Source organism: Embiotoca jacksoni, unplaced genomic scaffold (genome assembly GCF_022577435.1).
Source record: "Embiotoca jacksoni isolate LCO1_2020_lvr unplaced genomic scaffold, fEmbJac1.0.p SCAF_14, whole genome shotgun sequence".
NCBI lineage: Eukaryota > Metazoa > Chordata > Actinopteri > Embiotocidae > Embiotoca > Embiotoca jacksoni.
The window spans coordinates 14,514,803-14,537,198 of NW_027185274.1; the positions used below are offsets into that span (position 1 = coordinate 14,514,803).

Sequence of the window (22,396 nt, forward strand, 5' to 3'; positions counted from 1 at the left end):
AAATAAAAAAAAAAAAACTGACGGAAGTGGATTTGTGAAACCGTGACTTAAATGTCTGTCGCCGCTGAAGGATATTTATAGACCTGGAGACCATTGTTTGAGTGCCCGGATGAGCCTCGGTGGTCCGGGGTGCAGGCTTCAAACCTGTAGCTGCTTAGCGGCAGAGTGGTTCAATTCCACCTTCCGGGCGGAGAAGAAGCGCTGCTCCGCCTCGAAGCCTGATTTCATCCCTCATGTTAATCAGGAACCGTTTCTTCGTCCCTCAAAGCAACACGTGTGAAGCTTCAGCTGTTCCTGACGTTTGATTTTTACTTCCTCTCTCTCTCTCTCTCACTTTTCACAATAAAAGTTCGTCTTCATCATTTCACTGCAGCATTTTTTTTTTATTATTATATGACGAGTTACGTCATAGGTTTTTAGATACAAAAACGTGATTATGTTATAATGTTGTTGTTATGATGTTGCTGTCAATCCAACACGATGTCAAACGCAAAACGTCCCTGTCGTGCGTGTCGGCGAAACTTTAAACCTACCGGGACAGAATAATTTCGTCCCGCGAGGTTTTAACATCTTGTGACGTCGAAATAAACTCATCAAACTATCTGCAGTTTTATTTATTTTTAACCAGAAATTAATATATTTTCATGCTCTCTGTTTAACACACAATAAACAACCGTTTTTGTGGTGTTCAGGAACAGCGTCCTCTGATGCCTTAATTTGAAAATCCTTTACGTCATCTGGCCCCGCCCCTTCCTCTTACGTAACCAAGATGGCGACCGTTTAGGGTGGTAAGTGCCCAGCGTTTCACACTTCTTTTTTTTTGTGTGTGTGTGTGTCCAGTTTTGAGTGCATTACCCTGGTACTTTAGTGCCCCGCCTGCTTCTGTACGGACAGTGTGAATATGCACTCAAAATAGTGAGTGTTAGTACACGAGTACGATATCTGGAGCACGGGAGATTCTTCATCCGGTTTGTCCGGAAGAAAAGGTAGATTGACAGCTTGTATGGGCCAATCATCAGCAAGGGGCACTCGCCCGACATCCAATCGTGTTCGTCGTCAGCGTAGGCGGGCCGATCAACGCGGAAACCAGGCTGTGTGTGTGTCTGAGGATGCACGATGTCCTTGCCTGCTGGATTTTTTTGAATAACGTGGATTAAAAATATAACTTTGCGTTTGGTGGAATTTAAAACGGTCATATTGTCCTGGTAAGGACTTTTAAACTCATTCCTTTCAGACATGTCAGAAGCCTCGTTTCAGAAAATGAACCATGTTTTGTTAGCCTGCTAAACGTTATGAAAGTTATTTAGTTAGTTATTTATATTGTTTTATGAGTTTCTCTAAAATTAACATTCACCGATTTGTATCGAGCAACTAGCGGCTGGAAACTCCGATAGTAGCGCGGAGCTGTTTATTGACAAAGTCCATTCAATCATTTACTTCACTCCACAGTGATTTATTTATTTATTTTTTTAATAATGATTGTAATAGTGTTAAAACCCTTCGTTTGAAATTCAATAACAAGGCTGAAATACTACCAGGACAAAGACACCGGGGGGGTTTGGGGGGGCCCAGGGCCCCAGACCTTCCGGATCAGGTTGTGTATGATCATTTAGTTCATTACAAAAAGTTTATAATATGATGCTTTAAACACTGAAATGGAAGTAATGTGGCTCCAGTCCTGAGTTGTTGTTGTTGTTGTTGTTGTTGTCGTCACGCAGCTGATCCAAAGCTGGTCCTTCGACCTGCCCACCGACCTCAATGACATCAGGCGCCCCGAGAGTGTCACCCAATTCACAAAACAAACACAATAAATACAATTAAACAAGCAAATGATGAACCTAAACAAATAACTGGCAAAAGAAAATTCTATGAAAACCCAACCTAAACAAAGCTGGGATCCAAACTCGGATCAAATTAATAAATATTAGAAAAGCCATCAGAGAAAGAAAGAAATAGCTCCCACAAATTTATGAAAAGAACTGTTGGGTTTTCTTTTTAAATCATTATATTAAAAAAAGGAACATTATAACTGTTAGAAGCTCAAAACAAACATTTGAACCTTTTGGGCAATTTAGCATTTTTCCTGACATTTTACAGTTTAAACAATGCGTCAATTATAATAGTTTTTACTTATAGATTCCGTCATCACGTGGTCCGTTGATTCATTATGTCACAGAAAGACTTTTTCTGTTTCAGCTCTGGACCGACTTATTTACACATTTTCACCACATGAAAGAAAAGAGGACGAGCTGTTCCACTTTCTTATTTACTTACAGCGTCTGCGTGATGACGTGGTGAACTTGTTCCTTCTCTGTCTTCCAGATTTTGCATAAAAAAAATTTAAAAAAAGAGGAAGAAAAATAGCACGTCATGCTTCATAAATACCCCGCCAAAATCTGGGAGGCCCTGAAACTGAAGCAGGGCATCTACACTCGTCTCCCCAAACACTACCTCAAGTCCCTGGAGCACAAAGAGATCACGCCCGTCCACTGGAGGCCCCTGGGAGTCCAGTACCGAGCCAACCCAAATACGGGCCTCAAAGAACGGGTGCAGGATGTCCCGATCCCCATCTTCTACCCTCCAGAGTCCCACGACGGCCTGTGGGGGGGGGGGGGGCTGGATATCGGGCTTCAGATACGCAAACAACGACAAAGTGAGTCTCCGGGAAGAGGACTTCTCTCTCTCACCGCTACGATTCCCCCCCCCCCCCCCCCCCCCCCATTTGACTTCCTATTATGATTATCGTTGACTACCGTCTTCACGGTTAGTAAAAAAAAAAAAAGGACCAGCAGTGTTGAAGTATGATGACGGCAGGTGATGTCATACAGTTGTGTGTTGAGATTTTAAAACCGGAGGAAGCTCAGATTTAAATCTCTTGACTCGTTTAAGGTTTTCACAGAGTTCATCACGCGGTTTTTTTTTTTTCATCGCGGTCGAGACGATCAAATCAAATGGAGTTCCCTTAATGCTGACGCTGCTCGTAATGTAATCTCGTTTACGCTCTAGTAACTTTTCGGCGTTATTTAAAGATGCCGGTTTGACAACAAATCCCGCGAAGTGATTTTTTTACCGTTGCACAAAAGCCGTACGCGTTTGACGTTACTGATGTCTCAGCCGCGTCTCCGTTCAGATGTCCAATCGCCTGAGGAAGACCTGGAAACCGCAGCTGTTCAAGAGAGAGCTGTACAGTGAGATCCTCGATCACAAGTTCACCATCAGCGTCACGGCGCGCACTCTGGACCTCATCGACGCCGCCTACGGCTTCGACTTTTACATCCTCAAAGTAAGAGGCCGTCGTCCCGCTGCCGCGGTTGTGACCTTTCGCGGTTGTCGGTTTCGGTCGAGACTCTGATGTCCCAGCTCCTTTTCAGACACCCAAGGAAGACCTGAACTCCAAGCTGGGGGCGGACCTGATGAGGGCCATGCTGCTCCGCCTGGCGCGCAGGGACACGGAGCTCTACCCCAACGACCCGGCCAAAAGAGAACAGGTCTACAACAAATACAAGGTCCGTGAGACGCGTCTGAATCCGCGGAGGAGCCCGACGTGACATTTGAAACCGACTTACTCTTGATGTCCGTGTGGCTCGAAGCGCAAGGGAATGACGCGTTTTGCTTGTCTTTCCTCCCTTCTGCGCGAGCAGCACTTCGAGATCCCCGAGGAGGAGGCTGAGTGGTTGGGTCTGAGTCTGGAGGAGGCCGTGGAGAAGCAGAGGCAGCTGGAGCACAAGGTAACAACAGTCCTTTTCAGACTGCGGTTTTAAAGTGACGGATGTTTGACACCGTATCTACAGAAAGAGCCGTAAAGCTCGCGTGATATTGGACAAAGCGAGATAAACATGATACGACAACAAGGGAGAGGACCGTTTGCTGTTGTCTCACTGACGACATTTAAACCTTATTTTGCCGTTGAAGACCAAATTAGGCCCAAACTTTCAGGACCTCCTACTTTATTAGAGAAAACGTGTTTTATAATGTTCAATCGTGATAAAGTTGACCTCCTATTTGCATATGATCTTCATATAAAGAGATTTGCTAAATATTTATTTCTTTGTCCGTGCTGTTGGCTTTAATAAACATTAAAAGTATCAGAACCCGACTATTTTATTAGTTGGCTGATTTTATTGGGACAGTTTTATATGTTGTTCAATATTAAAACTTCTTTTTACAGAACAAAATGCAGGAAAAATGCTTGAGGTGAATTAGAAGTTGTTCTATCTATGTGATTTTTATTTATAGTCATTTAAAAATAAATAATTTCTGGTAAATACTATCCCAGTGAAGTTTACTGTTTCAGCGCACTGATGTCATGTTGGACAATAAAGTTTATCGCTAAACTGCATAATATCCTGCCTCCATTAAAGATCTTTATCACAAGTGTTTGATAACCACATTTCGGTTGATACATCGCTATCAGAATTTTTTTTTTTTTTTTTAGATTTCCTAATATCAGTTTTGGAATAGCCCCCCCCCCACCACCCCCCAAAATCCAGCGTGGATTGGGCTCTAGCAAATATAAGAGTCTCTGTTGGTCAGATTATTACTTCGGTCACAACGCGAGGGGAGAATTTAAAGACACGACTCTCCTCAACAGCTTTAAAACCTCTCTTTGACAACGTTTCTTTGCGTATTAAGCCTCGTTTTCCTGGTAAATAATAGATGCTGGTTGACTGGTTGAATCTGAAAAGTGGTGTTTGTATCTCTGCATGTCTTTTTTTTTTTTTCTCTCTCTCTCTCTCCCTGCACGTTTAACCTCGCGCCGCCACGTCCTTCACGTTCACGGGACGAATCTCAATTCAGACTCGCGCTGCGTCGAAAGAGAAGCGGGAACGTTGCTCGGCCCAAACTTGTCGTGACCTTCGAATACAAAGTGACCGGACGCGAGAAGGACGCGTTAAACCGCGGGGCCCCGTTCTTTCTCTTCGTAAGGGGAACGCTCGCGCGCGGCCGGCGGTTCGCTGCTCCCTTGCAGGTTGTGACTGGGTTTTGTGTGACTCTGGCGTTCCAGGAGCCGGAGCCGGTGTTTCAGGCCTGCGTGGACGAGCTGGTGGAGGAGCTGCACATCAAGAAGCTGTCGGAGCCGCATCTGATCGAGAAGAAGTGATCGGCCGAGACGGCCGAGGCGGAGACCGAAACGTGAAGTAGGTTTGAGCTGCGGAGCTCCTCCGGATCGCGGTGGGACTTTTAAGGCGCCGTCGTTCTTTTTGTAGGAACGTTTTCTGCACCGAACGCTCATTCGGGGGAGCTCCTGCTGTTTCTGCTTTTTATTTTCAGCGACGCAACAAACAAAAGTCACGTCGGACTAATGCTTATTTATTTCCAGTCGGGATTTCTTCGCCTTGGCATTTAACAGCCTGGCGTAAGACGGTTTAGGGAGTACAGAAAATGCGTCTGTCAGTGTAAATACTCTCCAACCAGCTGTACGTGGATATCGTGTACGGGGATATCAAAAAAAAATAAAAGATCCCTTTTTTTTTTTCCCCTTAACCGTCGCGTCTGCTCGTTTGTTTTCCGATAACTATTAAATCATTTCACTATTTACACGACTCACTGATTTGCTGCACGACCGTAGGCAAATAGCAAAAATAACATAAAGGAATAGTTCGACATTTAAAAATCATTTTTAAAAAGTGCAAGTAATGCAGTTTTGTTTGTACTTTCATACTATTTCATTTTTCTACTTTTCTTTACTTCAGAGGAGAATATTTTTTTTATTGTATTCGTTAAATCTCTTAACAGATTCAAATTTACATACAAACCCCATGAACAGATTAAACAACCAAAAAGTATTTGAAGTGGTTATAATTTGCCTCCTGTGCAGCCACATCAGCAATAACATTATTTATGTATGGTAAGTAAATCCTCCAGACACTTCTCCCACCTCGGCTCATTTAAACTCCGAGCGAGAAATCAAATAAATATAATTCCCAAAATGTAAAATGATTCTTTTTAAGCTCCAAAACGTTTAACCACCTTTTCCGCTGTTGTGAGTGTGTTTGCCCGCTAGGTGGAGACAAAATGATTTAAATCAGTTAAGGTCGCCATTTGAGAGAGCAGAGGCGAAGGTTCACACGTCACATTAACCGTGCACGCTCCCAATACACCAGCAGTGGTGAAGTGAAGGTCCTTAAACGCTGCTAGAGTTCACCAGTTGTGGAAAAGAACATGTCGAGGCTCAAAATAAGAATTTTGTTTTTAAAAAAACAGACGTTTCTGGTTTCGTTTTCAGCGCTTCATTGTCAGCTGGTGTTTTGTCGCTCTGCGGTTGCGGCCTCGATGCTGCGGGAGGCCCGGCGAGTACCTACTAGTCCGGGGACTCCCGTGGGTGTTGTAACCAGGCAACACAATACAAAATTTTACCTGTCACCTGTAAACAGAAAGGCTCCTTATATAGCGACAAGCCTCTGTGTGGAATTCCCCTCTCATATAGCACATGAGGAAGCTCTGAAGTGCCGCCACACGAGCCACATTTGGTCACCTTTCTGTTTTTTTTTTTGAGTGACTGATCACAGGAGCGTCTCTCGGCTTCATCTTCTCTCCTTATCAGACAAAAGAGGCTCCAAAGTTAGTGACGTTTGACTTTGGAGGGAAGAAGTATTTAGATCCTTTACTTCAGCGAGAGTAGAACAAGTAGAGTCTTTTTTTAAGTAGAAGAACAAAAGTAGACTATTAGCACCACAATGTAGATACTTAAAGTAAAAGTACTCATTATATCACTTTAATGTTGCACCAGGAGCTAATTATGATAGTTTAGCTTAGTTTAATTTAATATTATTCTATTTTTTATTGTGCATTTTTCCATTTTTATATTTAATATTTTTTACTACCTCTATTTTTTATTGTGTTATTTTTTTATTGCTTTGCCCTGTATCTATAAATGCTGATGTAGCGGAAACAAATGTCCCCTTGCGGATTAATAAAGTATCTTTCTATCGATCTATCTATTTATTTATAGTTTTTTAATTATGTTGTAACTGTCATGTGCATTACATAAAACTAATTTCATAGTCATGCTGTTACCATTATTTTATGGGATGGTAACATCAGTCCAAGAGTGAATATTACACTTTGGCCAAGACTGAAAAATCTGGACTGAGCAACTATTGGATGGATATCTGTGAACTACAGACATTCATTCCTCTGACTTTTTGTCGGCGCTACCGGGTTGACATTTGTAGTTTTAAATATATGATATATTTATACAGGACAGCACGGTGCCGGTCTATCGTCTACCATAATGTGTGCGATGTACGAGTTTATTACATTACATTTCATTTAGCTGACGCTTTTATCCAAAGCGACTTACAACACACCGATGTCACACCGTCGGGAGCAATTTTAGGGTTCGGTGTCTTGCTCAAGGACGCTTGTGGAACGTGGACAGGGGGAGCTGGGGATGGAACCACCGAGCTTCCGATTAGTGTGCACCACACTCTACCGACTGAGCGACGGCCGCCCCGTTTATCTGTTAGAGGGGTGGGGGGGGGGTGACTACGGCACGACTTCATCTGCGCGATACAACTGAAGCTTAAACCTTTCAGTTGAGGTTAAACCCCTTCAAGCCTGTGGTTGCACCGCTCCGTATTATCATGTTTCCACCACATATGACTCATCGTGTTTGCTCAGTATTCCCCAGAGTCTCAACAGACCAACAGACACCTCTGCAAAACTTAATTCTAGGTTTCAATCAGACAACAGCAGCTACTCGTCTGCAGTCTGTGTGCTATGTGAAATAGAGCGGGGCAGTTTTATTTCACGCAAATGATATCAGCAGATATTTTTTTTCTATGGTAAATTGATTGTTGGCTTGATAAATTCTTACTTATTTCCCTGATAATGATAATGGATCAATCATTTTCAAATATTTTTCAAGCAGAAATGCCCAATTTTGTGTTTCAATCTACCAACTTCCTCTTGCATTTCTTAAGTGTTTACAGAGGTTTGGTTTTGAGGGACAGTATAAACTGGTGTTACCTGTCTTGGTCAGGGTTAGGGTCCTGGGTTAGGACCCTAACCCTAACCCTTGGTCCTGTCTTGTTTTATGAAACAAATGAATATAAATCACTCCATCAGATATGATTGTTCAATTAATTTGGTTGTTTCAAACTTCATTATCAACAATATGAAATTTGGATCGCTTTTCTTTTTAACCACTATCAATATTCTTCCTGATTTTGATGTTTTATGGAAACAAGTCCACTGGAATTGTGAAATGAAAATGCACACTTCCTGTGATTAGGGAACCACTTTTGCGCCTCAAACAGAGTAGCTGGTCAGGTCTTAAACCTGATAGGGTGGACGTGTCCAAACAGATTCCCAGCAGCTGGAGCCATTTCTCAGGAAATAAAACTGTGCCTCTCTTTCTGTGAGCAAAGGTTTTGGAAAGGAGCCCAGTCTGGGCTTTCCCTGTTTAAGTCAACACAGTGGGCCAGAAAACAAAACACCTGCTCTCACCAGCCAGCATAGGACATTTAGCTCATTTTTAAAGTAATTTATCAAGTAAATATGTATTCAAATATCTCAAATCTAAGGATTCAAAACTTCTTTCTGTTTAACCTCATATCTAACATGTCACCTCGGCCTTATTAGGATCTATTCCCTCACGTCACTCTCCCCAACTCACACTGAAGCTGATCATTGTTAAAAACATTAATAAACGGCTGAAAAGAAATGCCCACCATAAACTGTACCAAAACCTAAAGTTCCCCTCCAGACAAGATATACATCAAATAATATACTTTGAATTGTAAGTTGTGTCTAACATTGTCTTTCCCTCTTCAGCAGACGTGAAAACAGATTTATAATTTTTAACTCACCAGCTCACCGAGCCAGACTTAATGTTAGGGGGGGGGGCGGGGGGGGGGTATGTACCATAGATTTAAAATGAAAGATCAGAAAAGATCGAGGTTAAATTCCCAACATGTCTCAATCTATAAGTTTCTTAAAAATGCTGCGACTTTAGAAAAGACTGGGTGACTCATCAGCAGAGAACACGTGGCGCGGCAGAAAGCCGAAAAAGCCTAAAGTATTTCTCAGTTAATGCGCGGCGGTTATTTTTAAGGCAACAAAAAAAATATTGTTGCTCGTGTGGGGTGACGATGTGCTGACGACAGATTACAGGTGCTGAGCACCACAAAGAAGGATCGAGTTATTTACTGATGCGTCATCATTTCAGTCAAACTGGTCTTTCCAGATTCTCTTGTGACACAAATGACATTTAAAGCGGATACGTGGAACAAAAATAACATCGACATGGCGTCGCTTAAAGAGATTCAGAGTTTTTACAAGTGAGGACGCGCGTGTGCGCGCGCGTGATTTAAGTACGTGACATTTTAAGTATGGATGACAAACTATAGTGACATTTTTTTTCTACATTTATCGCGACATAAACATAGTATGACATATTTATGATATTGTCTATGCCTGTATTAAATCTAGAGGATGAGGTGGCCGAGTGGTTAAGGTGGTGGACTGTTGCTTCTGCATGTGATGGTTCACAACCCGAACACGTGTTGGTGTGTCCTTTCTTGTCAGACCGTTTGTTTCATTAAGACGCAGTTCAAAGATCGAGGTTAAATTCCCAATATGTCTCAATCTGTAAGTTTCTTAAAAATGCTGCGGCTTTAGAAAAGACTGGGTGACTCATCAGCAGAGAACACGCGGTGCGGCAGAAAGCCGAAAAAGCCTAAAATGTCACAGTATAGTACGTCATCCGTACTTCAAATCTTACATACTTAAATCACACACAAAATCACATATACACATATAACACACATATAACACTGACACACAAACAAAAACACAAAACCAAGTACACAAAAACACATGTACGCACAAAAACACAAACGCAATGACACACGTACACACACACTTGTACACAAAAACACACACAAAAACACAATCACACATGTACACACAAACACATGTACAAACACACACACTTGTACACACAAACACAAAAACACAATCACATGTACACAAACACTTGTACACACAAAACACACACAAAAACACATGTACACACAAATACACTTGTACACACAAAACACACACAAAAACACATGTACACACAAATACACTTGTACACATAAAATCACACAATCCCGCATACACACAAACACAAAAAACAAACACAAAAGTTCACACAAACTCGCGCACACACACACACACACAAGGACACACTGTGTGAGGCTAACACACTGTCTGTCTGTGTGTGTGTGTGTGTGTGTGTGTGTGTGTGTGTGTGTGCGTGTGCGTGTAGCAGCTGGAGACAGCTCACATTCAAATGTGCTCACATGCCTTTTGCTCATCTTCCGTTCCACAGGAAGCAATGACACGACAGAAATAACACAACAAGCCGACATTTTATTTTTTCTTTGACATTTACAGAACAGCGGCGAGGCGGAGTCGGTCACATGACGGGGCGTGAGTGGAAATCTGAATGCTTTAAGCACAAGAGTGAAACTGAAGCACACAGAGAATGCCGGGAGGAGTGGTTTCTATTACATTAAAGTAGATTAGAATAATAAACAGGCCAGCTGGTTGGATGGACACAGAGAGAGAGAGAGAGAGAGAGCGAGAGAGAGAGAGCAATAACAGGCGAGAACAACGTGAAGAGCCGATCTGAAACTTTACTGCCAACAACTCCTTACAGCAGGAGGTTGGGTCGTATTCCCAAAATCATGCTGCAGGAAACCGAACAGACCTTACAAACATTATATGACCGAGTTTTCTTTTTGAGGTCCATGTTTACTGTGAGAATCATCTTGTGACCTGTAAAGTCTTCAAATTAATGCTTTGCAGCCTTTCTGGAGATATTTATGAACGTGGAGCGGCTCGAGGCCCTCGACCAGCAAGGCTCGAGCGCGCTTACACGATCCGGACTTTCTCATCCTCGTAGCTCCTCCTCCGCTTTCACCTGAACCGCGCCGTCCTGCGGCTCCGACTGCGGATTCTGGTTCTCGTTGACGAGCATGTTGAACTGCAGGTCGCTGTACTGGGAAAAGTCCTGCGGGTACATGTTCGGGTTGAAGTTCATGTCCGTGCTGGGGAAGGCGGCGTTGGCGTCGGCGTTCGGGTCGAAGCCGCAGGCCATGGAGGGGAAGTTCGGGTCGGCGAACAAGTTCCACAACTCGGGCACGTCCAGCAACTGATTGATCACATCCTCAGACGTGTTGTTGGAGTCCTGGGCCTCGTAGTAACACATCTCCTCCTGGGCCGTGGGAGGCCTCTCGTCGGCTGACATCATGTTCTGAGTCTCCAGCAGGAAGAGGACGGCCTGCTCTGACGCAGGGGCGCTCTCTGCTGCAGGAGAACACAGGATCACGTTACCAAGGCAATAAACCTGCTAGAAATATGATGAATGGTCCGTTGTTAAGTAGAGCACTTCGTACTCGGGACAATGAAATGTGATTCTTGCTCATTTTGAAATGCAGAGACATCCACTCAGCAGACAGTTTATTAAGTACACCAACCGGTTAATGGAATCCAAGAGTCCTGCAATAAACCCCGTTTTCATAAAGAGTGTTATGTTACATTTCTGTTGAAACTGTTTGAGAGACGTGTTGATTCATCTGTATGATCGTGCACAGGTGGGAAACACAAGTGAATGTTGGCAGGCTGCTGGCTCAGTGTCACGGGTTACTTGGACACCGGGAGCCAGTCAGATACTTTATGGTTAAAAGCCTGATTTTAACCCTGAATTGTCACCCTGACTAATTTGAGAAATGTCTGCGCGATCGGCTGTCAATAAATGAGCAGTTTGAAGAAGATATTAAAGGAGTTAATTGCCTGAACAATCACCTATCTGGGTCTCAAATGACCAGACCGATTTCCGTCACGGCTGTTGTCAAAAGATTTGTTATAAACTGTCGTGTCACTGGGGTACCACTCAAACTGTGCTGTCTCCAAATTAGTCTTTTTTTTTTTTTTTTTTTATTCAATATCCTCTAGATACTAGAATTACACAATGAAAATCACTCTTTGTCCCTCTGACGGTGCGTTTGATTTGAATAAACTTTAAAACTGACAAAACCAAATGGCCCAAACGCTTCAATTCGCACCAGAAGAAGGAAACGTGAACCAAGAAAACAATGAACAAAAAGTTATAGCGTCTCACCTGCCACACAAGGTTTCTCTGTGAAACTGATATCGGACTTTATCATCCTCCTCTTCCGCCTCACCTCATACGGATCTGAAATCAAAAAAAGAAACACTTCGATTAACCTCCCGTTACCGTGAAAGAATAATCGTCCGCGTCCGTTTCATCAGCGCGTCGACAGAACAGCAGTCTGGTCCCGACTGACCCCGGTTGTGCGGCAGGTACGTGAAGGTGACCGCCTCGCTCTCCATCTGGTCGGAGATGCGACGCAGGACGACGTTGACTTCCATCTCCTCCGAGATGTCCGAGTCCTGGTAGGGCGGAGTCTTAAACACGATGGCGATCTGCCGGTGCACGTCGGTCTGGGCAAACTCCCCGTTCGCCTTCCACGACCCCCGCCGGAAGACGATCTCTATGTCATCTGTGGATCAGCGACAAAACGCGCAGAGCCACGTTATTCAAGACGAAAGAGGCAACTATCTGAGAATCCAGACTGAAATAGATTATTTTTTTTTTTTTATCCTAATTTTAATATTTGAATGAACGACAAGTCCCAGCACTTAACCTTCACGTATGATAAAATGTTTCCATTTACAAGTGAACAACACAGCAAAAACACCTTGCACGACAAAAAACACTCAAATCAGGCAGTAAATGCTGTAAATCAAGTTGAATCATAGCTTTGCTGTAAAAAAAAAAAAAAAAAAGAGATGCTGTTTGAAGTGCAGGTTTATCATTTTCCATCACGGATGTAGCATGAAGGTTCGGAAAGTGTCTTAGAAATGATGACACGTGCAAAACACACAAAAGCCTCACAATAAAGAGAAACACTAGTTAAATGAAGATTGCCTTTAACAATGACCGAAAGACATTTGGATGTTTGTTACGGCAGTAAAAAAAAAAAATATACTAATCAAAATTCAACAATAAAATGTAAGCACATTTTTATAAAGTCATTTAAATGTATTTGAGTCAAAGAAGCACGTGTTATTTTATATCACAAGCACCTTGTTTAATAGTAAACTTAACGTAGGGGCGCTCATAGAAGGAGAATCTCATCGTATTCAGACCGACCGTTTAATATTTGTTCCGTTTTAATATCAGCTGCATCAATTCTGGATGTTTTCTGCATTTAAATCCTGTGAAACTGTGCTTGTTCCACGTATTTTATCCACAGACACAAATAAAACGCCAGTTAAAAGTCTCCACTCACCTTTCTGCACTTTGTCACACAACATGTAGATTTCGGTCTTGCCAGTGCAGGATCCTCTGTTCTGGTTCAAAAGGCAGATCTTCAGCTGGGACGTAGTTGTGGCCTCTTTAAAAAAAAAAATATATATATATATATCAATGACAAAGCGTTAAAATCAGGAAATAGGTTAATTTTTAATCTTAAAATAACTTAATTTTGCGGTGAAGGCTCATAAGAGTGTGTTTGGCATCTTCTTACTCTTGTCATAGATGGGCTTGGACACCACTGGGCTGAGAGAGTCCTTCCTGCTGTCCTCCCACTCGAGCTCACACTGAAAACACAGACGCACTGCGTTCATGTCCATGTCTTCAATGCCCTTCGAGTGACCGGCTGAGGGATGGAAAGACACTGAATCAGTCACGATGTCTGCTTCAAGGAATCAACAATTTAAACAAAGACGAGAGAAGAGTGTGCGTGGACTATTTTGTGTGTGTGTGCGTGTGTGCGCGTGTGTGTGTGTGTGTGTGTGTGTGTGTGTGTGTGTGTGTGTGTGCCCAGCTCACTTTGAAAAGGGTCAATATTTTGGCTTCTTCTCTTCTGAAGTGAAATGTCGAGCTCTCTCCTCCTCACACACTGAATCCCGAGGTTCGCAAAGCTGCAAGTTGAAACGGGTTATAATTGAATTTCAGCTCAAATTCAAAAGCAAAAAAAAAAAAAAAGCCACGATGAAAGTTATTTAATACAAATGATATAAATTATAGCGACGTCTCTGCACCTGTGACGTCGGTTGCCGTGAGGATTGAAGGTGACCATGCAGATTCCTGAACCAGTCGGGCAGTCTTTACCCACAAGGCAGTGCGGGTGAGGCCGGTGTGGGGGATCCTTGGTCACCAAGGAAACGGTGATTGAGACCCTTTTTAGGCGTTCGATGGGACCCTGAATCTGAAAGAGAAAACAAGACAGGAGGAAGAATGAACGAGCATGAAATGAGCAGAAATCAGAAGAAAAAGAGAAAGAAAACGGAACTGTTTCCGACTGAAGTTGATCACAGAGAACCATGTTGCAATGTTTCAAATCTAATCATGGACATCAGGGAAACAGAAGAACAACCCGGTTGCTACAACGCACAACATGGAGTGTTACAACCTGCTGATAATAAGGACAATGAGCATTTATAATACACAGAAAAGAGGGGGACCCGTCAGCTCTAGAGAAGTAAATATTAAAACATGCGGCAGAAGTTTGGAAAGTTTTGCATTCAGGAGGACCGGAGTAAATTCATGTACAACCAGATGTGACTGAGGAAAGCAAAAAAAAAAATCAACTCAGAAACTTGAAAATTTGCTAAAAAAAAAATGACCAAAACAATCGATTAACAAAAGAGATGCCGATTCATTTTCTATAATTATCATGTTATCTTCCGCACTCTAATCCAGACTAGCTGCTGATGCGAGACTTCTTTTGTCCTTCATGTTCCTGAGCGCTTGTATTTCTGTTTCTTGAACATCTTCACTTTTCCACAATTGACAACATGCCTTCTGTTTTGTGCTTCAGCGTCTCCATCACCCTCATTCTACCACTTCACACAGATAAAACTACTTCATGTGGATTTATTTTTTTTTTTTTTGTATTATTCACGCAAGGCACCAATTTCATCAAAAAGAAACGGATATGGTAATTATATTAATTATCAAGCCATGTTAACCTGAAATTAAACTGATTTTGCTAACTAGACTAAATTACTCAATTGGTGAAAACACCCTGAGTGAGTAGGAGTGTTTGATAGTATGTGAGCGGGGGGGATAAAGCTCTTGCGTTTGACCACACTCGATCTGGGATTTGTGGGGACTTTCTATTTGAGTCTTAACATGCCACAAGCTCCAGCTCCACCCATCTGTGCACACCAAACAAAATCAGCTGTGGTTAAAAGCTCCCCAACTGTCTCCGGGAGGTTAGTAAACCCCCTTCGCGGTCCGAAACAAAAAACAAATTTGCACCTCGATGGCAGGCTGAGTCTTGTTGGTGTCGGTGCTGGACGCCCCCAGGATGCTGCCGGCCGAGCGCCCTTCACACTCGTAGCGAAACCTCATGCCTCTGTCCTTGGGCTCCTCCACGACCACCAGTTTGGGCTTTTCCAGAATGCGCTCCAGTATCTCGGTGTCGCTCTGGTTCTGAGAGGACACGCTGCCGCAGCTCTTGGAGGCCAGCGAACACGGGGAGCCTCGACTGCGCCCAGAAGAACCGGAGGCGCCCCGGGAAGGGTGAGGGGACGCCATCTCTCTGGAAGAGCTCCTCAGCGGAGAGAAGTCTGTCTGTAAAGAAATAGAAGCAGACGACCTTCATTAACACGACTTCACGCGTGTTTCAACACTTGTTGGCCTTGGAAATGTTTCTCTTAACGAAGACCCGGCAAGAGATGGCAACACGAAAAGGGACAAACTGATAAAACAATACAAAAGGCTGAGAACAGACACAATGAAGAGACATTAACCACAGTTCATAACGGTCATCTGGCACAAATATCTGAGTCAGCAGCCTAACTTCCCTGTGCAGACTTTTTCGCATGGCTGGAGGCGGACAGCAGTTACGCATTTTATAATCGAAGAAAACAATGCCGAAGAATTACGTTATTTAAATTTGCAGCGATATGACGGTGAACTGCCCTGACCGCCTTTAAAGAAAGTCCATAGAAGAAACAACATTATGTTAAAAAAAAAAATTAACCCAGTTTAACACTCAGAGGTTTTGCTGCCATGTGGTCTGCGTGAGAACAAGCTTATGATGGCCGATATTGGCAAATCTTAAGATGTTTTGGAGTCAGTTTGCTGACAGTATGACTCCTCTGTTTTTGAACTATGTCTTACATAGTTACAACGACTCCCTTTATAAATTAAGCAGTGACCGTCTTTCTCTTTGCTTAAGAAGAAAAATAAAAACCTGACTTCCGTCACGGTTTCCTTTTCAAGCAAAATACCTCGATATGTGTAATGTGTAACTATATCCATAACATATATAGAACAAAGTACAGTTTTGAGGTACTTATACTTTACTTGAGCATTTTGATTTTTTTTTTTTTTTCCTCTTTATACTTCTACTCCACTACATTTATCATATAACAATATAAAAACAGATTCACCCAGTGATTCCACCCCTTTTAGGCTTGTAAACGCATTAATAACTAGTCTAGCAGAGGTCTCATGTCATGCTTAGGGTTTCTACATGACATTTCCTTTCTAAACTATCAGATTATTTAACTTAAACCCAAAAGAGGACCGGTCCAATATTTCACAAATAAAAGTGACAGACGACAGAAACGTGCCAAAAAAAAAATAAAAAATAAATCACAATACAGATGTTTTCCAATCCCATTAATCCTCTCGTGACCCTTCAGATGTATTGTGTGACTCTTCGGAGGGGTTCGAGCCTTACTTTGGGAACCACCAGACTTAACTATCTCACTGCATGTGAAATAGTTCAAACACGTTCGCCTAAACCAGCTACAACAGAAAAATAATACTTCTCCCACACTGATGAGTCAGCACTAACAAGTTAATATTGGTATACGTTGTGTGCTTTTACTTCAGAAAGAGCATTTTTTTTTTTTTTACATTATTGTGTTGGTACTTTTAATGAAGCAAAATATCCAACGTTGTGAGAAAACCTCAACTTACGATCAGAGAAAGATAAACAGCCCCAAACGAGTGTTTTAAAGAATATAAGTGAGAACCAGATGTCGCTCAGGTGACTTCTCAGCGAAACCAAGCAGCACCACTGACTCACTGCATGTTTATCCTTCATACATGTGCTTCCCATCAGTGCAGAGTTCACCATGTGCTCTCTTGACTCCTCCTCTTGCATTTCATGTCTTATTTTTTCCGTTACACCACAGACCACCGGGCTCTTCCGTTCTCACTCCAACTCAAGTGTTTAATATCCCTTTGCTGCTTTTACTTTCTGTCTGCGGCGCTCCCCATCTCCACTCCTCCATTTGTGCACCAGCGAGCCCCCCCCCCCCCCCTGAACGGCCTCGGCGTCGAAGAAAGCAAAAGTATCACGGGTAAAGTTTCACAAAACACAACTTCACTTTTAGTCCGTCCGGACGCATTGATTCGACAACAGATCAGTAACCAAACCTGCAGGGACTCCTTCGTCACCGGCGAATCAGCTCATGAAAGCTTTGCTGCAGGGATCTGGGTGATGCCTCCGCATGAGGTCATGCTTCACAATATCCTGCCGAGCCACAGCGGCCGGTCTGCAGTCTGTTTTGTGCCTGGGGATACCTACCAGCCTGAAACCAACCAACCGATGCACCTAAACAAAAAGCCAGTCAGACCGCCGCCGCCAGCCAGCGAGCAGGAAACAGGAAGCAGGGGCGACCTTTCACCTTCGATGCCTTTGGCTAATAAAACTGAAAGCAGGAGTCACATTACAGCTCTTCCGAAGACCTCCTCCCCTTTCTCTCAGGCTCCTCCCACGGAAAAAGCATGCTGGGGAGGCGTGTCGGCCTCTAACCAGGGGCCACCAACCCCAGAACCTTTTAACGAGCCGTATTTACACACAAACTTCAGTGATAACAGATGCTGTGCAGATCGTTGGCTGGTTGCGGGGCCTGTGTCGACACTGCACTCTTTATCAGATTGCAACACTTCTGATCTCCCTGCTGCCTGGAAACCACGTGCTTTCTGCTGAAAGCCTGACCTGCCGGCTGCCCCTGCTGTAACAACAAAACCCTCAGCCATCTGCAGGCTGCACACGTACCGCACTGTGCTTCATTTCTCAGACTTTAAACCCTTAAATAAAACGTTCTGAAAGCTGCTGGAACCTCTTCATGTTTTTACTTCCTCTACAGAGTTTAAACATTAACCGGCTTTCAACAGCAACATGGAGACGGAGTAACATATTATCAGGTGTCTGTGCGTGTGTGGTTCAGTGTTCATGTGCTCGGTTTATGTTCATCATTTTACTTTGATTATTACTCGCAGAGTCTCTATAAAGTCAGAAAACTGGGAGAAAAAAACAAACTAAGTTGGACTGACCAACAGTCCAAAACCCAGATTAACATTCACGAAGCAGCAAATCCACCAATCTGAGAACCCACAACCATTATTGCTTTATAATTGTTGTTAAAAGTTGTTGAAAACGAATAAATCTTGAAATTACCTCGATAACCGCAAATAAAACAGCAGAGTGACGAAATCTATTAATCAACTATTTGTTTTAACATTTATGTAGTCTGTTCTTGTTAAAAAAAAATTAAAAAAAAATAAGCAGGAAAAAATTACCTGTGCATTCAGTCTCTACATTAAAGATTATTATGATTCTTATCATGGATTATTAACAAGGTTTCCGCAAAGATTTTCAACACCCAATTTACTATCTGTTTTGTGGTCAGACCGACAAAGTGTAAAAGATATCTATGAAATGATTTACAAAGTGTATTCATTTATTGATATTTACAACATTTTTGTCAATGCTTCCCAGTAGAATACAACAATAACCGTCATGTCATATATATATATATATATATATATATATATATATCAAACATGACCTGACTCTGGGTAAAAAGCAATAAATGATGAATGAAAGGATGGATAAGTTTTTGTTTTTCCTCAAAAATTATTAATAGAAACACAGAACTAATGTTACTGAATAAATTTAAATGAAATTTTAAGACCTTTGGAGGCTTTGAAATCAATGCTTCCGTGTCACAACCTGCTGATGCCCCATCCCCGCCCCCTCTCCACCCCCCCCCACCCACCCGCCCACCCCTCCCCCCACCGACTCACCCCTCTCACTTTTTTTTTTTGTTTTGTTTTTGTTGTTGTTTAACACAGAAGCCACCTGAGAGGAACACCTCCGTGCTCGACAGTCACTCTGGGCAATGCAGGAAACGCGGAGTTGGGTTGAAACCACACCAGTACAACACTGATACAAACACCTCGCGCTGCAGTAACACAACTAAAAACAAATACCCACCTTACACGCGGTGCCTCTGGCCACCAGCACGGGCTTGGACGACGGTGAGGGGCTCTGCCGGAGGTGGTTCTGGCTGTAGGCAGTCTGGCACAGGAGGTCCGCAGGAGGAGGAGGAGGAGGAGGAAGAGGCCCGGGGAGGGAGACCGCCAACCGCTCATTGTCCTCCGTGATGATTTCTTCAATCAGGTCCATGCAAAAAACTAAACGTCGATGACAAACAAACACGAGGATCTCAGAAGGAATATCGAACTTAAGGTGATCCACAGTGGCTGAGAACGGTGTTTTTACTGAGCAATCAGATAGGATTTAATGCTGCTTTAAATCAGAATCACTTTGCCTTTTGTTCCTTTCATGGTCAGAAGTGAGGCTGCAGCTGGTATACAATTCATTTTAGCTAAATGATGTAAAATGATGCAACCTCCAGGATGAATAAGAAGCTTTGGACAGGTGGTGGTGGTCTGCCAAGTCTGACACTTATCAGAAACTAAGTTTCCTCCAGCCACGGTGTATGAAATATTAACAGAGCAGCTGGAACATGAAATGCAACTATCGGCAAAAGATTTTGACAACTTATAACTAATGTGAATAACTTTTATTTTGGTAAGTTAGCTACTCAAACTTCTCAAATGTTACTATTTGCTGACATTCTCCTCTTTCTGAGATTAAAATACGTATCTCCAGGATGTGAACAGTAACCAACTATGAATGAAGCAATCCGAATACGTTTAAGTTGGGTTTTGTAGGATTTAGGACAATTTTAAACTATTTTGACATTTTACACATAATAGTTAGATTAAAGAATGATAAGATCCAAGAAAATAAGTTCGTTATTTGTAGCCTTAAATGCAACACGTATATAAACAAATATTACAAATATATTAATATTATATCCGAAAAATGATTTGACCTTTTCGTTTGTTGATCTACAGACTGAATTTTTTTGTTTGTTTGTTTTACTGCGGCACCAACACGCTGTGTAAAATACTATAATGCCAGATGAGGAAGCGGACATATAAACGGGCAACTTCTCTTCCTGCGTGAGGTCAGGTCAGGTCACACTTCGCTCACATCCACGACTTCTCTTGCGTGAAGCTTAAAAAAGAAAGCCCACCTACCCAGGTCGGACTCCGCGCGGGGACCGGGGAAGTCGGGGCGGGCGCTCGGAACATCGGACAGGATCCCGGGGAAGAAGGGTGTTGGCTCTTCTGCTAAGACAAATCACATGCCTGAGGATGATGTCACCTCTCTCACACATGCACACAAAACTCGGGAGAGATTAAAACCTAGAGGTACCGTTAAGGACGTCCATGTCTTTCATCGCATGTGAAGAGACTTAGAGAAAAAAAAAAAAAAAAAAAAAAAGACCTTAAACTCTGCCGTCGTGTCCTTGAATGTTTTTCCAAACCGGACGGGATCCAGGTATTAGACCCCTCCTCCCGGTCGCTGCTTCAGTCTGAACTTTAAAACAGCCGCTCTGCAGACGACACAGCGGCTCTAAGTGTCCGTTTAAGCCCGTGAAAAGGTGTGAACCCGTGCTGATGCCATGTGCTGAAGGCTGTCTGAAATGAAGTTTGCGTCAGTTTTGAGTTTTTGTCGCAACCTCGCTCCGATTGGCTGCTTGCGCGGCGTGGAAATCCCCCCGAGCGTTACGTCACCTCTGAGACCGAGCCGCAGCGAAATGTAAGGCTATGCTCATTTTAATATGCAAAAAAAAAAAAAAAAAAAAAATCTTCAGCCGAAAAGAGGCTAAAGACCGATAAAAGGATAATACTGATCCATTTTAATCAATTTCTCAGCGTTGAGTGTGTCCGTGTCCGGATGTGAAATTACCGCGCGTCTTGTGTCCAGATGTGAAACTACAGCGCGTCTTGTGTCCAGATGTGAAACTACAGCGCGTCTTGTGTTTAGATGTGAAACTAGTGTGTCTGTGTCCAGATGTGAAACTACAGCGTGTCTGTGTCCAGATGTTGTCCATTGTTGTAAGTCCAGCGTGCAATCACTTCAAGTCAGCGCTGCGCAGCGCCGCATAAAGTTGAATGCACCCAATGCAGTCTCTGTTCACGGCCATCTCTTGTCAAACGGCGACACCTGCCGGTCACACGGAGAACAGGCGGTTTAAAGGGAACGGAAAGCGAAAGTTGAGGCTAAACGTTTAGAGGAAGCAGTGACTCAGCGGCCGCGACCAAACTAAAAATAACACCAAAAAAAAACAACACCCTGAATATATGACTTATTATAGCGGCAGTGGACTTGCAGAGGAGAAAGCTAAAGCTGTAAGAAAAACAAGGTGCAACACTATAGTTGACAAATGCAACTCTGAACGGTCAACGAGTTGACTTAACTTGAATCTTCACATCAGATTCAAGACACTTTTCTAACAAAAGTTTCTTAAGGCAGGAAAGAAAACATACAACTTTTTGTCATTAAATACTTGTTGTCAGTTAGGAGCTGCTAAAGTTCAGTCCCATTGCTCACAGCTCTCACACACACACAACCAGCATGTTTACACGCAAGTACCGCTTGGCCCAAATGTTTGGGAACCTGTGGGTTCAAAATCTAAAGAAGCGTCAGACTTGAGTCAAGATTAAGGCACCGGTGTTTCTGGAGTCGTTTCATAAAGCAGAGCAACTGTTCTGTATGTTAAACGCATGCCGTTTATCACCTGCTACAAAGAATGCTTTTGTTTGTGTGTGTAAATGTGAACAGTGGGGCACGCCGATACCTGACACCAGGACATAACTGGCATCAAGCTCCTTGAATCACTGAACAGTCAAGATACGAGGGGCAGAAATTCAGGTCTGAAACTACGGGCTTGCATCATTAAACTGTTACACGCTATAAAGTCTGATCTCTTTTAAAAAAAATAAAATTAAAAAAAAAATTTACGCAGCATCTGCTGTTACATATTTAAACACATTGTTTTTCATAACTACCCATTTGGTACTTTAGCTTTGAAAAGCAACCCAAACAATCCCTGGTGTCAGCCTCTTCAATCACTATTCCTTTACTTCTTCTTGTAATCTCTTTGTAAGCTGAATCCGTGTGAGCCATCACCTCGTGACAGATATTATCCACTTCTTCCTGACAGTCTATAGACATGAAGGATTCATCGGGGAACATAATCAATA

General features: G+C 42.9%; 2 protein-coding genes and 1 non-coding gene across 8 annotated transcripts; 2 read left to right on the top strand and 1 right to left on the bottom strand.

The window, feature by feature from the left end:
* The first annotated feature begins 103 nt into the window (after positions 1-103).
* trnastop-uca (transfer RNA opal suppressor (anticodon UCA)) lies at positions 104-190 on the top strand. Its single transcript has one exon. It is a non-coding gene; the product is annotated as a tRNA-Sec (tRNA).
* Positions 191-748: 558 nt separating this feature from the next.
* On the top strand, positions 749-6,933 carry mrpl28 (mitochondrial ribosomal protein L28). The gene is given in 7 exon segments (XM_069148150.1): positions 749-788; positions 2,323-2,604; positions 2,606-2,653; positions 3,131-3,283; positions 3,372-3,506; positions 3,642-3,728; positions 5,006-6,933. Coding segments are annotated over 6 exon segments (753 nt in total). The 5' UTR covers positions 749-788; positions 2,323-2,370; the 3' UTR covers positions 5,102-6,933.
* A 3,409-nt stretch (positions 6,934-10,342) lies between these two features.
* On the bottom strand, positions 10,343-22,381 carry relb (v-rel avian reticuloendotheliosis viral oncogene homolog B). Of its 6 annotated transcripts, none has more exons than XM_069148146.1 (11): positions 20,634-22,381; positions 20,380-20,473; positions 19,269-19,468; positions 15,287-15,601; positions 14,065-14,231; positions 13,853-13,944; positions 13,548-13,679; positions 13,311-13,415; positions 12,303-12,518; positions 12,116-12,190; positions 10,343-11,301 (listed from the first exon to the last, which is right to left on the bottom strand). In XM_069148146.1, exons 2-11 carry the CDS (start codon positions 20,435-20,437, stop codon positions 10,886-10,888), a joined length of 1,776 nt encoding a protein of 591 aa, XP_069004247.1. In that variant the 5' UTR covers positions 20,438-20,473; positions 20,634-22,381; the 3' UTR covers positions 10,343-10,885. The 6 variants fall into 6 exon arrangements, with proteins under 6 accessions (XP_069004247.1, XP_069004248.1, XP_069004245.1 ...); XM_069148147.1 differs by having other exon boundaries at positions 10,343-11,298; positions 20,562-22,381; XM_069148144.1 differs by having other exon boundaries at positions 20,562-22,381.
* Between the last annotated feature and the right edge of the window lie 15 nt (positions 22,382-22,396).

Excerpts from the sequence above, each read along its gene's own strand:
- relb (XM_069148146.1), bottom strand. The coding sequence starts at position 20,437 with ATGTTCCGAGCGCCCGCCCCGACTTCCCCGGTCCCCGCGCGGAGTCCG. Across the intron at positions 13,416-13,547 it reads CAAGCCCATCTATGACAAGA|AGGCCACAACTACGTCCCAG; the intron begins GTAAGAAGATGC and ends TTTTTTTTAAAG. Across the intron at positions 12,519-13,310 it reads GTGTGACAAAGTGCAGAAAG|ATGACATAGAGATCGTCTTC; the intron begins GTGAGTGGAGAC and ends GCTGATCCACAG.